This window comes from Lutzomyia longipalpis, chromosome 4 (assembly GCF_024334085.1).
Source record: "Lutzomyia longipalpis isolate SR_M1_2022 chromosome 4, ASM2433408v1".
In the NCBI taxonomy this organism is placed as follows: Eukaryota; Metazoa; Arthropoda; class Insecta; order Diptera; family Psychodidae; genus Lutzomyia; species Lutzomyia longipalpis.
Window position 1 is genome coordinate 3,504,596 of NC_074710.1, and position 14,218 is coordinate 3,518,813.

At 35.9% G+C, this 14,218-nt stretch overlaps 2 protein-coding genes across 2 annotated transcripts in view; both read left to right on the forward strand.

The window, feature by feature from the left end:
- The window catches only part of LOC129795731 (40S ribosomal protein S10b-like), a 575,051-nt gene that overhangs the window by 91,329 nt on the left and 469,504 nt on the right, over positions 1-14,218 (forward strand). The gene's annotated exons all lie outside the window — the stretch shown is intronic.
- LOC129795590 (2-(3-amino-3-carboxypropyl)histidine synthase subunit 1) lies at positions 7,202-10,874 on the forward strand. The gene is made up of 2 exons (XM_055837016.1): positions 7,202-8,483; positions 10,388-10,874. Exons 1-2 carry the CDS (start codon positions 7,464-7,466, stop codon positions 10,679-10,681), a joined length of 1,314 nt encoding a protein of 437 aa, XP_055692991.1. The 5' UTR covers positions 7,202-7,463; the 3' UTR covers positions 10,682-10,874.

Sequence of the window (14,218 nt, forward strand, 5' to 3'; positions counted from 1 at the left end):
AGCTGTCGAATTTCTAATTCGTAATTCATCCACTATGTCTCGATGTATTCAGCTCAATGGACATTACTGACTCCACGAGCTCTAATATGTCTCTTTTGCCCTTAGAAATCTTCTAGAACCTCAATTTATAGATCTACCTCATGTAATTATTGTCAAATTCTCTAGCGATAGCCACAGTTACGCTATTGTCAATCTTATCCACTGCGTACTTTGATATCATCTACAAGGGCTGCCACTGTAACGCCAGTGCCAACCATACTTAGAATTCTTTGACATCCTCTTCTACACGTTTGACGCTATGCTAAACTTCAGGCTCCACTTCCCAACCTGCAAGATCTTCTTACTGCAACATTATTTGGAGCGATCCCGCCGAATCGCTACTCGGGAGGTCTACTCACCGACCCTTAACATCTTCCTAAAGGCTTCATATGAATCGCAGCATACTTTACAATTTGCACTTTTTTATTTGCATCAGCCTACGAATGCAAATCTGCTTAATTGCCTTACACGCCTCCTGTCTGAACCCTACGGGAAATCTTGCAACTCGTGTCACAAATGCTACTTCCATCCGGATCTGTGACTTAACACCTTGTCATTTAATTACCTTCAACTACGGTTTTCTTCACTGAATGTTTCTTACGATCAACGAGATGCTAATTCTGCCTTTGTAACTTGTCTTTACCTTAGCCTCTTTTTAGATTTGCTTCGACACCAATATCGGCCATTCCGTTCAATCTGAACTCGCTGAATATGTATATAATTAACTCGAGCAATACTATAATCGACTGATTCCTTCTTCCGATCAGAACATAAATTCTGCTGACATTCGCACTTCTACAATCACCGGACTCCCTGACTGCGTCAGCCAAATTCGGTGAGGCAAACGCTACCACAACTTCTGACAAGAATTCTTGATCACGTGAGCAACTCGTATCACGTCCACTTTAAAGAAAGGTGACACTGCTTAAACTTGATCAAGCCTATCCAGGAATTCATTAAGTTCATAGCTTTCTCATTTCGATGGTAGAACATTCAAATGACTATAACAGCTTTCATTCTTCCACTGCGGCTTCATTCCTTTCTCCGAATACCTCTATTAATTGCTACAACTCCTCCAATAACAGTTCACACTGCGTCTCTACTGGCTAAAGCTTATTCATAACACGATCATCAGCTGTTCTCAGACAACCTGGAGAGCTTCATCTCCTCATTAGACAGACAATGGAGATTTTCGTATATCCACCCGGAACATCCCATTCCTATTCTATTCTAACCCGTGGGGCTTTTGAGATTAATCAAGAATCACCCTTGGCACGTACGACTCTTCCAAGCACTTTATCCCTTTCGTACTGCCATTATCCAGTTCCTTTAGTGAATCAACATCTACGTATGTATCCTTCATGACCGTCCCTTGTCCCCCCGTGGGCGCATCTGCATATCCCTTTGCGACTCTCCTTACTTCTCCCTCGTTGGGAACTTGTCCCCAATGAAACTTTCATCAGGACATTTTCAAAACAACACCATCGACCTTAAATTTAATAGTCACTCGTGACATTAGATCTCTAATCGTCGATTGCGAGGCTGATCAAGTCAGAGTATGAGCCAGAAAGTGCAGAACCTGAACCTTGTTTGCGAAATCTTATGCAGACGGGACACCTTAAATATCTGCACTTGTTCAACAATCAACATATATCGAGTGTATCCTTCTCTGGATCATATGTCTTTCAATAGAACACGACTAATATGCTCTTTTTATTTCGGACACCACGATGCAGTACTTTTACTATAATTTACCTTCTTGGTTTCCATGAAAAGTAACACTCTCTGTGTTGCCAATGCTTCGACTCTTTCATTCGATTCTGAATTCAATCTATCCTTTAATGTGTCAAATGTCCCCTCATGCAGTTAGTAGACTGCAAGAGCACTTGAAAACCCGAAGGATATCTATTAAACCTTTGACGAGTGAGCTTCGAGGCCCACATGAAACCTTCACAACGACCAACCTATGATCGCTGTTTTCAGCTACAACTTATGGTCAGTACTAAGACCAATCAACTTGATGTACCAAACTGCAATTGCACTGAAACGATCCTCTTGGCTAGCACAGAGACCCTCTATTGCTCTGAAACGAAGCCACTTTTCCATACGTTCTTTCAAACCGACGTTCAATCAGTTGTCCATTTCTTGATTTGAAAGGAAACACTAAACAAATAAGTTTCCAAGGAAACTTCATGACCTTTAAACTCTTTCCCAGTCCCACAGGACACATTGTGGCCAGTACATAGGCCCTCAAATATATTGCTGAAGGTATTATGAATAAAAAACGAAAGCCCTCAATAATCCATCATTGAGAAAGCAATTTCCCAAAGAAATACGATGACCAGCAATTAAGTCCTTTATATTTCCATAATGAATAAATGTGTTCTCAAAGGAAACATCCTGCTCAGCACGACGCCCTTTAAATGTCCGGAACTACGGACAGATTGTACGGTTAGCAATAAACCACCTTTTTCGTTCCCGAAGGAACTATTTGTATGCTTCGTAGACCTTCGAATAATCTTTTTTCAACATCAAAGACTAGTCGAAACCTTCAACCTTCGTAGGACATATTATGGCCAGCGCTTAGGCCTGTTGATGTCCAGCATCGATGACAGATGACAGTTTGTTCCCGGAGGAACTGGTTTGGCCTGCACCATAGCCTTTAAAAATGTCCAGAACTGAGGACAGTCTATTCAAACCCTTGTTTTTTTTTTTTTTTTTTTTTTTTTTTTTTTAACCCTTTTTGGCCTGCACGTTGGCCGCTTGAATTTGTCCAGCACTTAGGACAACCTTTAAACATTTTTTTTTTTTAAACCCTTTTTGGCCTGCACGTTGGCCGCTTGAGTTTGTCCAGCACTTAGGACAAACTATTATACCCTTTATTGGCCTGCACGTTGGCCCCATGAGTTTGTCCAGTACTTAGGACAAACTATTATAACCTTTATTGGCCTGCACGTTGGCCCCATGAGTTTGTCCAGCACTTAGGACAAACTATTATAACCTTTATTGGCCTGCACGTTGGCCCCATGAGTTTGTCCAGTACTTAGGACAAACTATTATAACCTTTATTGGCCTGCACGTTGGCCCCATGAGTTTGTCCAGTACTTAGGACAAACTATTATAACCTTTATTGGCCTGCACGTTGGCCCCATGAGTTTGTCCAGTACTTAGGACAAACTATTATAACCTTTATTGGCCTGCACGTTGGCCCCATGAGTTTGTCCAGTACTTAGGACAAACTATTATAACCTTTATTGGCCTGCACGTTGGCCCCATGAGTTTGTCCAGTACTTAGGACAAACTATTATAACCTTTATTGGCCTGCACGTTGGCCCCATGAGTTTGTCCAGTACTTAGGACAAACTATTATAACCTTTATTGGCCTGCACGTTGGCCCCATGAGTTTGTCCAGTACTTAGGACAAACTATTATAACCTTTATTGGCCTGCACGTTGGCCTTAGGACAATTCTTGGAAGAGTAAATCTCATTTTATTTATAGTTAGTACCTTAGCAGGCACTCAATAACCTTCAAAACATGATTTTTCATTCATTTTAATAAAGCACAAAAATTAATAAATAATTTTACGATCGCCTTTTTATAAATTATGAGAAATTGAATTTTAATTTTCTCAAGTTACCTTTCCTTTCACCTTTCCTTTCTATATGCAATTAATAATAAATGCATCTAAATTATTTCAACATTTGTGCCTAAATTAAGGCATCCTTTCCAATAATTCAAACTCTGGCTGTAAAATCGGTTATTTTACACAATTTTTACTTTACTTTTTATGGGTGACGTCCCCTATTAATTTTTTACTTCACTGACAAAAAAGGTGAAGTCCCCTATTTGTTCCTCCGTGTCAAATTTGCAACATAAATTGCTGCCAAATTTGTCACTTTGGAGTCTTTTACTCCTAATTGTACTCACAGATTTACCATATCACTCTCCGGGAGTGACACACTTCCTTATTTGCGGCCCCACAGCCGCTCCGAGGACCCATTGTGGAATTTTTCTTGGAATCGAACTGCAATTCTACGAATCATGAAGACGCCATTTGATTTTTCTTAATCAAATTTTCTTCCTCAATTCTCCCCCCAATTGCAGCCGATTCCAAGCACCATCACTTCACTGCACTTCCATAGGTCCTGGTTCTTGCGAAGGACCATAAATGTTCGCGAAATTCCCCGAATTATACGCGATAAATTACACTTTATTACGGAGCAGGCACGTTTGCATCCGTATTCCTTGCCTTCCAAAACCGATCTGTCATTTTTGCCGCCAAATCATTCTTTTTTCCCTACATTCTCTATTTTCACCACACGAATTCACCACTTCGATTGCGCGCCAAATTCAAATATTATTTTATTTCATAAGTTTTCCGAACAGAGCTCATAGGGTGCAAGATTAGGGAGATTTAATTATTTCAAGGGAGATTACGGTATAAAAATTTTAAAGAAAATATTTAAAAGCAATTATCATAAAAATGAATAAACTCCTTTTGAAATTCAAAGAAATATATTAGGTACAAATCATTGGTTTTCTTGAATGATTTTCGCCCATTCTTAAAAAAAAATCGTTGACCTCTGAAACGTATTCTTTACTGAATCTATATTGAAGTATTATAGATAAAACGTTCAAAAATGAATAAACTCCATTTTATTCAATTTATAAGCGAGTTTTCGGTTTATTAAGTGTTCAATATGCATTTTAAACTATAGGAGAAAAGTAGGAAAATCCCTTTTATCCAGGGGTGTGTTTATCTCCCTACTATTTACTTATTTTTTTAGGGAATTATCCGAATATTGATGAATAATCTGATTATTTTAATTAATTTTCTTACAAAAAGAATCAAATTATTATTGTTTTCGCTTGAATTTTACTTCACGATTTGAGCATTTTAGGAGTAAAAATCGAAAACCTTTTACAAGCTTGAATTAAGTACTTTTATGGTTGAATTTAGTCAGTTCTTATAAGACTTTTGCTGCTCAATCTGAACCTCTTTAAGACTAGAATCTGAAAAGCTTTATTCTAAAGTTCTTTCATCTACATTTTTATGCTCATTTACAACTCTCTACAACAGCGCATTTTTTTTTTGTTTTCTCAACTACATGGAAAACCGCAATTTTTCCCTCTCTTCCCTCCATTCAATTTTTGGCGGATTTTTATTACCTACCCCCCACCCCCCGTGAATGGGGTAAAATGTTTTGCTTCTCAACCCTTTCCACGTTTTAGCTCTTTTTTTATCGAGTGGAAATTGACAGAGAGCATATTGTTATGCTTCACAATCACACAACCAAAACATGGTTAAAAGGATGAGAAAAAAAGGCTGAATGCTATGGGAAATTCTTTTTGTCATTTTGGAGTCCCCATTCGATGGTATTTCCGGCGAGACAATAATTTCCTTGGCGCAAAATCATTTCTTGTCTTTCGTGTGTCTTTTCATGCCGCGAATAGCATAGAAAAATCCTTCAGAATCAATTCTTTTTTTTCCCAATATGAAGCATGCCAATCATGTGGGGGTGGTATTTGGAGGGGGGGGGGGTGAGGAGAGCTCCTCGTGGCGTCATATTTTTATTGATAAACCCCTTGGTTAGAGCAACAAATTGCTATTCAATATCCTTTTGCGATTATGCGGCTATTTTTGGAGTAGACTTAAATTCAATATCACACACAAATTTATTGAATTTATTCGATTTAACGAATAAAGGTGTGAATGGCGTGAATAATGGTGAGTTGTTTCTTCAATGGAAGGCTTTTTAGCAATGAAAGAGGTACAATTTATTGATCGGAGAAAGGAGAACATGTGCTGGGAGACGTTGGATTATTCAAATTGGGCGGGAGATTCAACAAATCGTTTTCATTTGTTCAAAAGTATCTTCTTTTTGTACCAGGTTTCTAAAGGTTTTACCTTCAATATTTCCTTCTATTTTGCATTATTTTGTCGTTCATCTTCACACCAATATAATTCGAATGCAAATGCAGCAATTACTTTCATTTTTCTGCAAAAAATCTCTATATTTCATTAATTTTCAACGTTTTTGATCAGTTCATTTTTTTTAAATTTATTTAGCGAATTAAATGATCAGTTTTTTTTCGGTTTTACTTTAATCTTGTATTTTGAATGCCTCAGAATTTGATCTTGAATTTTAAAGGGCATTAAAGGCCATGAAACCCCTGAAATGACCCTTCTATCCTAATCGAAATGTCGTTGTAAAAAATAAAAGACAAAAAATACATATTTCGCGTTTTAAATTGTTTATTCATTTCTATTTGAATTATTTTTAAGCAAAAATCATTTTAGTAATTATTTTCTTGATTTTCTTAAATAAAAACTCACAGCCACTGAAGATGATGCGATGAGCATCGAAAGCTCTGGACCCAATGCGTTTTAATTACTTCATTTCCTTCGATTAATTCAGCAAAATTTTACTACGCTTCCGGCAACGTAACGGAACGTAAGTTCAAAAATTCAAAAAGTTTATTCATTTCCGTTAATTTTTATTTATAAAGAATTTAAATTGCTATGGGAGTCAAAACGCGGGATCTGACCTTTAGAAAATACTCTTTTATTATTTCTGCGACGTTTCGGAGCTTTATTTCTCCTTCCTCAGGCATTAATAACTGAGGGTATTTTTGTCAAATTGATTTTCACTTTCTGCATCCACTTTGCACCAATTAGGGGAGACCGGGGCTAATAAAGTCACTTAAGGGGTTGGAAAAAGCTTAAAATATCATATTTCCTAGCTAGATAGAACAAAATGATCTGAGAAAGAGTTGTAGAGCAGTAAATTTCCTAAAGAAATGAGCTATACATTTCGCTTTATCTGTTTGGAAAATATGATATTTTGAGCTTTTTCTAAACCCTTAAGTGACTTTTTTAACCCCGGTCTCCCCTACGGTTCTCTTCACCATGGCTTTTTGACTTGCTATGTATTTTGCTATATAAGTACATCTCATCTCAAAGGTTCTTGCTAGCCATTCTAATCAAGGTTATAACGTTTCTAATTAGAAGAAAATAATATTTTAGCAACATTTTTTTTTTAATTTTGCTTTTTTATTGGGGGCGCTGTACGTCAATAAGAAGTAAAATAACACAGGCGGTTACACCTCAACAGAGAGAAAAGACTGCGAGAGAGCAAAGTTTCTCTCTCTGCTCTCACGTGACGTCATGGATCTCGTGGCCTACGTGACAAAACAGTTCAAGAATGTCAGTTTTGAAAAATAAACGTGGTTTTTTGTGCACGTTTTTCCCAAAGGATTTTCAGGTACTTCCGGTGATTGGAATTAATTAATTTTTGTGCATTGCGGAAGATTAAATTGTTGAGAAGTAATTTTGCAAGAAAGTCTTGCAATTCAATTTGTGGCTCACCTGGAAGTGATCCCAAAAACAGGGTGACCTGGTGAGGACAAAGACATCCAAGGATGGAGATTGAAAATGCCCTAAATGGGGTGGTTGTGGTGAAGGCGAAACCCGTGCGGAAGGTCTTCAAGCCAGCTGCATCGAGGACGTTGAATAAGATCCCGCAGGATATTCTCACAAACCCAGAACTCAATGCTGCCATTGAGGCACTGCCCAAGAATTACAATTTTGAGCTTCATAAAACCATCTGGCGCGTGAGGGAGACAAAGGCAAAGAGGGTGGCATTGCAGCTCCCAGAGGGACTTCTTGTCTTCAGCTTGGTGCTGTGTGACATCATTGAGCGCTTCACGGATGCTGATGTTGTCATCATGGGCGACGTTACGTATGGAGCCTGCTGCGTGGATGATTTTACTGCCAAAGCCCTCGGGGCGGATCTCTTAGTCCACTATGGGCATAGCTGCTTAATCCCCGTGGACAGGATGATGGGAATCCGGGTGCTGTACATCTTTGTGGACATTAAAATTGATGCTCTGCACTTTGTGGACAGCGTCAAAGCCAACTTCCAACCGTCCAAGCACATTGCCCTCGTGAGCACAATACAATTCGTCACAACTCTCCATGCAGCTGCAAATCACCTCCGTGAGGCTGGCTATACAGTCACAGTACCTCAGTCACGTCCACTGAGTCCCGGTGAGATTCTCGGATGTACAGCACCAAAGCTTCCACAATCCTGTGACACTCTCATCTACCTCGGCGATGGGAGATTCCACTTGGAGGCCGCAATGATCGCCAATCCCACCGTGGAGGCCTTCAAGTATGATCCGTATGAGAAGAAGTTCACCGCCGAGAAGTACCATCACGCTCAAATGCGTGAAATGCGACTCACTGCCATCGAAGAGGCAAGATCAGCAAAGCGCTTTGGGCTCATCTTGGGCACACTGGGTCGCCAGGGGTCCACCAAAGTGATGGAGTATCTTCAGAAAAGACTGAAGCAAATGGACAAGGAGGCTGTCATAATCCTCCTATCGGAAATCTTTCCCAGTAAACTAAAACTCTTCCCGGACGTGGATGCCTTTGTTCAGGTAAATTGGCATTAATAATAAATTAAATTTATACTTTATTTATTTAATTAGTAGAATGTCAATATTTTATGTAAACCAACTATTAAATCAACTTTTATTATTTTTCCGTGTAATTTAATTGACACCGAAGTTTATTTAGCAATAAATTCATTAAATAATTTACTTCCAATTCATTGATTGGCTTTCCATGTAATTTAATAGCCTAAAAAATGTATATTTGATTAAAATTTTAATTTAATTTTAATTGATGTGATTTATTCAAATTCCTGGAATTATTGATGTGGAAAACAAGAATAAATGACTCGTTCTAAATAAATTAATTTTATTTTTGAATAATAAAAATTTCCTGAGCAATTAACCCAATTTTCAATAAATTAATGAAATTTTTAAATAGTTTATGAAAAAAATGCAAAGGGGTATATATCTGGCGGAACTTTTGGAACTGTTCCGAATATATCGGATTAATATGAATATTTTTAATTAGATTTTTTATACGGTAATAACTTTAGTATCATGAACAGATAAGCAAAATCAGTGTAGGAACCTTTAGAGAATTTTCAATTGAAAATTTTATTCTTTTTATGGAAGTTATGAATTTTCTTTTCATGAAAGTTTTGGTTTCTCTACACATTTTAATAGAATTATTATTTCGAATTGTTTTTATTTTTCATTTTGTTGTTTTATTATATTTTGGTAATTAAAAATGTATTTTCATCAAATTCTTTTCTAGTTTTTTTTTATAGAATCATGTGCATTTTGTTTACATTTTTTCTTGTCAGATTTTAATAATTTTGTATAGAACTTTCATTTTTTTTCCTCAGATTTAAAACCCTTTTAATCCGATTTTGCACATTTTTCTTACGTTTTGCGAGTATTTTTTATCAAATTCATTCAGGAAATGTTCTAAAAATAATTTAAATGTAACAAATCTGATGAAAAGATACAAAATTCGATCAAAAAAAAAAGAGGAGAAAAAAAAATGGCATATACGATCTGTGATACGGGTTTTCTGCCGTTTTCCCGTTGAGATCGGTAGTGGTAAGTCGGCGGCAGCCGCAATGATAGTGCGAAGATGGAATAAATAAATCTAATCTAATCTAATCTAATCTAAAAATGCGCATAAACTGATCAAAAATGAGTTCATCAATTTAATTTAGTACAATTCTTATGCATTTTAAATTGATTCGTACGTTTTTATCGGTTTTATATCAGATTTAACGTATTATAAAACAGATTTTATTCATTTTCACTTGATTTTTTTTCACGTTTTAGTCAAATTCCTTGAATTGTTAATGCATTTTGCTCGAAGAAATTGATAAAGATTCTAAGAGGAAATATTTTAATATAAGAAGTAAGCTTATTTTTTATTTTTATATTAATATATTAAATGTTTTCAAACATTAAAAAAATATTAAACGAATATTTATTTTATTTAAAATACGAATATTTGTATAGTTTTTTTTCAGATGTACTCCCCCTGAAAAAAAATTACTGCTAAACTAAACTGCTCAGTGTAGAATAGATTGATTTTCAGAAATATTTAATGAGTATTTTTGGCATTATTTAAATGCCAGCCAAAATCATATTAAAAATATTTTTAATTATTTTCAAATAATTATATTCCGATATTTTTAACAGACTTTCTATTTTTGCTTTTTGTTTAAAAAAAAATCTTTTTAAGCTCCATTATTTTCCAAGCTATATGTAAAATATCAAATAGAGCTCAATGAGTTTATCCTCCTTCGCATTTAAAAGCATTCGCTCGGGAATTATTTATGATTGAGCACACGATAAAACAAACAAATCGGATAAATAAACAAATAATATCTTTTGGCTTTAAGCGTGGGATCAATCAATTGATGCGATAAATTCAATTTTAAAACATTTTTTATTTTTATGTGCAGGTAGCCTGCCCACGGTTATCAATCGATTGGGGCTCTGCATTCCCAAAGCCCCTGCTGACACCCTATGAATTCTCAGTGGTCCTTGGGGATGCTCAGTGGCGGTGCAATGGGAGCACCGGGGATGCCTACCCGATGGATTTCTATGCGTCCCAGAGTTTAGGTCGTTGGACGCCGAATTTCAAGCCGGAAGACCCACAGGAGGGATGTGCCCGAATTGCGGGCTCTGGATGCTGTGGGAAATGCGAAAAGGGGGACTTTGATGATGCCAAGAAAGCCACAACAGCAGCCACATGAGACATACAGGCGACAGCATTCCGGAACAACGATGAAGGGGGAGGGGAGGGAATAACTCACTTTCCCCCACACAACCCAAAATAAGACAGATGGACACAGATATTAGCTTGAAAATAATATAAATTGTGACATAAATGTAGAAAATTAACATGTCTAGTATGAAAATATAAATGAAGAATCTCTCTCAATGTGACAACAATATTTAAATTAATCAGACGCTGCAAATAAATCAGCAACTGCTTAATCACATCTTGGGTGAAATCTTGGCAGAAGTTCTCTCTCAAGTACAGGGATTTAATTGTTTTGATACAATGAACAAATCGCGTAAATTCCGACAACGAGGAAGAAAATGCAAGCGTGTGGATTAAGTGAGGAGAAATGCAAGAGAGAAAAATATTATATTTTTTTTCTACAGGATCAGACATTGAGCTTTTCGCAGATTTCACATCTTCTATGCTACAAGGAGGAAGGTGATTTAAATTAAAAAAAAAATAGGTATCTCTGCGTTGTCTTTTCTTCTATTCTAATCCTGCGACAAAGTCATCTGCAGCGTTGTTGTGTACTATTATGTTTATGCGAAATATAATCTGTATAAACTATTTGTGTCTTTTTTACGTCCATAATAATCAAGGTTTAAGGGGCAAAATAAGTAACGAATAAAACCCTAAAAATCATGTCTTTTCTCATAATTTGCTCGTCTACAATCTCTCAGTCTAATCTAGAATAATTTTCAATCATATGAAGAAAATTCTACTTTGCATCATATAGATATAATCAATTGTTCTTTTAGCGTCCCTCTAGGTCATTTTTGAACATTTTGATGCTTTTTAGAAAGTTGTAGGGAAAATTGAGATAGGAGATAATGCAATTTTGATGAAAAATTCAGGTGGCCATTTTGGTTAACCCTCCGTATACTATGAGGGGTAGGTGACCGACCCCAGAGCTATATTTTGATTTATTCCGCCTTAGTTCTTAGAGATATAGAACCAAGCTTTTAGCAATAAGTTCCTTGCTTATCTGTGAAGATTGTTTAAAAATTTGAGGTCAGTCCGACCACCAGAAAAAAAGTTATTAACAAAAATGTAAGAAGAGGAAATTCAAATATTGGTGTAACGGTCTTTATTGTCTCTTTTTTGACCATTCTAACCTCAAAAAATGAATTGAAAAGTTTATCAAAAATCCAATTTAAAATTATTTTTATGTTATAAAGTGGACAAAAGATTTCTTAGGGAGAACCAATGAGCTCATTTCACTGAAAAGATTTGTTTTTTTTTTGCGAAAAATTCCATGGGGTCGGTCACCAACGCCAATAGCAATGCGCGTAAGTATTTTGGTCACAATATACTGAGGGTTAAATCAGTAAAGAGCCTAAACAGTACTAAATTCCAGTTGAAGAAGAAAAATTTATTTTAGCACTTCATAGGCTTTTTAGTACCTTTTTTTCCAATGTATTCAGTATACTTTTTGTTAGAAATGTTAACGGTAGAAGTTTGAATTTGAATTTAGAACAAAGTAGGCCTGGGCGAAAATAGGCGAAATAGCCATTTTGTGATGAAATAGTCAGAGGAAAAAACGTGTCGGAATTATCGCGAGGAAAATAAGGAATTAGCAGAGTAAAAATTGCTGTAAGTTGTTAATTTTATATGAAATCAAAAGAAGAATTCTCATAGATTGTATTTTGTAGGTAGGACATAGCGGAAGACGACAAATACCCGCTGAAAAGGAATAGGAAAATCGCCCAGGTAAAAGTGAGGTTAAGTAGAAACAGGAAGGGAAATTCATTTATATTTTGTTGAACAGGAATTAGAAAAACAGGATACGTCCGGAAAGTTGGAAAAGGGAGTTAGAGGAAGCTCAGTCGAGAAAAATGTAAGAAGACATTTATTAGGATAGTTTTAGAGATAATTATTAAGCCCTTTGTAAATTTTTATAGATCCTCAACCATCGACCACCCCATTGCCGACACATCCCACCTACATTGTTTGGAAATAAATAGATCATTAGCCAATACAGTCCACATAGTTATTGCCGTCAGCAACACTTTTTAACTATTGAAGTTAGTATAATTTTTTGGCTTGAATTCACTATTGCTTCAAATTCAATAGATAAAAGTACTAAATTCTAGTAGAAAATATGTACCTATATGTAAATTCTAACCGAAAAAGTTCTGATTTCAATAGAAAAAAGTATTAATTTTAAGCCAAAAAGTTACTAAATTTAAGAGGAATATGTACTATGCATAAAAAGTACTACATTTAATCCTGAAAAGTAAATTTTGACGGAGAAAATACTAAATTTTAGGTGAAAATGAAAATATTCGGATCTTCGGAAATATTGTGATTATTCACCAAAACTGTCGAAATATTCGACAGATAAACTTAAACACCCCTTGCTTTCAAGGGATGGTAATTTTATAGGCCTTATGACATAGGTTTAAAGCGTTCAAAGGACTAAAAAGCTAAGTACAATATTACGAAAATTCAAGAGTTAATGTGAAGGGCTTGATTGAAAGACATTTTGAGCATCCTAAGAATAAATATCGTGATGAAAAGATCGAATGTTTTAATATTTTTATATTTCATGAGGACGTGAAAGGGTTAAATTCTTATCGAAGATTCTATGAATTTTTTTTAAATATAAACATTCAACATCGCCTTTATTGCGCCTAAAAAATTTGCAAGAACTCCAATTTTTTAACACACAAAGCATTTTGTTTTTAACCTTCAATAAAAGTAAAGGTGAAAAAAAGCAGACGAATTTATATAGAAAATAATTTTATTCATTTCAAATATTTAATGACTACATTTAGCCTTTATGAAGGAGATCATATGATGTGAAATGCACCAAGGAAGACAATGTTTATTTTCTTTTTTAATATATTCTTCATTTGATTGGAAATTTCATTTAACAGTAGAGACACATGAGCAATTAATTGTTTTTGGAATTGCGACATTGGAAGAGTAATCAACATGTGGTTTCTTTGAGAGATATTTTAACAACCTGTAAAATATTGAAAGATGTTTTTGCTGTGTGACAAACAAGGTGGATGACGAGGATGGATCCCATCCCCAAAAAGACGTATAAAAGAGCCCCAAAACATCTTCAGAAGTATCAGTTAAGCTGTTTTTTAGCTAAAGTGAAGATGCGCTTTTTTCTTGTAACATTTACCATAGCTTTGGTGTTCGCACCGGCTTTTGGTAGGCCAATCCTGACCAAGGATTATCTAAGAAAATTTCTAATAATTATTCTCTGTTATTTTTTTTTACAGGAAAACCATTAGATATTGGAACTATTACGGCCCCTGTTATAACCCTTACTAGTGATCTTACAAACTTGGCTACAGGAACTGTTGCTGTAACCACCACTGCGGCGACTGATTTTCTTGATAATGCCGCTAATCTCGTTACTTTGACATTGGATAATACTGACAAAGTCGTCGCTGTAACTGCTGCTGACGCTACTACCTTCTTCACGGTGACTTGGAATGGCGCCACTAGTGCAGCTTCGGTTCTTACAAGTAAAGTGACCGCTACTGGT

What these genes read in the sequence shown, in the direction of transcription:
- LOC129795590 (XM_055837016.1), top strand. Translation starts at nt 7,464, where the DNA reads ATGGAGATTGAAAATGCCCTAAATGGGGTGGTTGTGGTGAAGGCGAAA. An exon ending in ACGTGGATGCCTTTGTTCAG is followed by an intron (nt 8,484 to 10,387) that starts GTAAATTGGCAT and finishes TTTTATGTGCAG; the next exon opens with GTAGCCTGCCCACGGTTATC.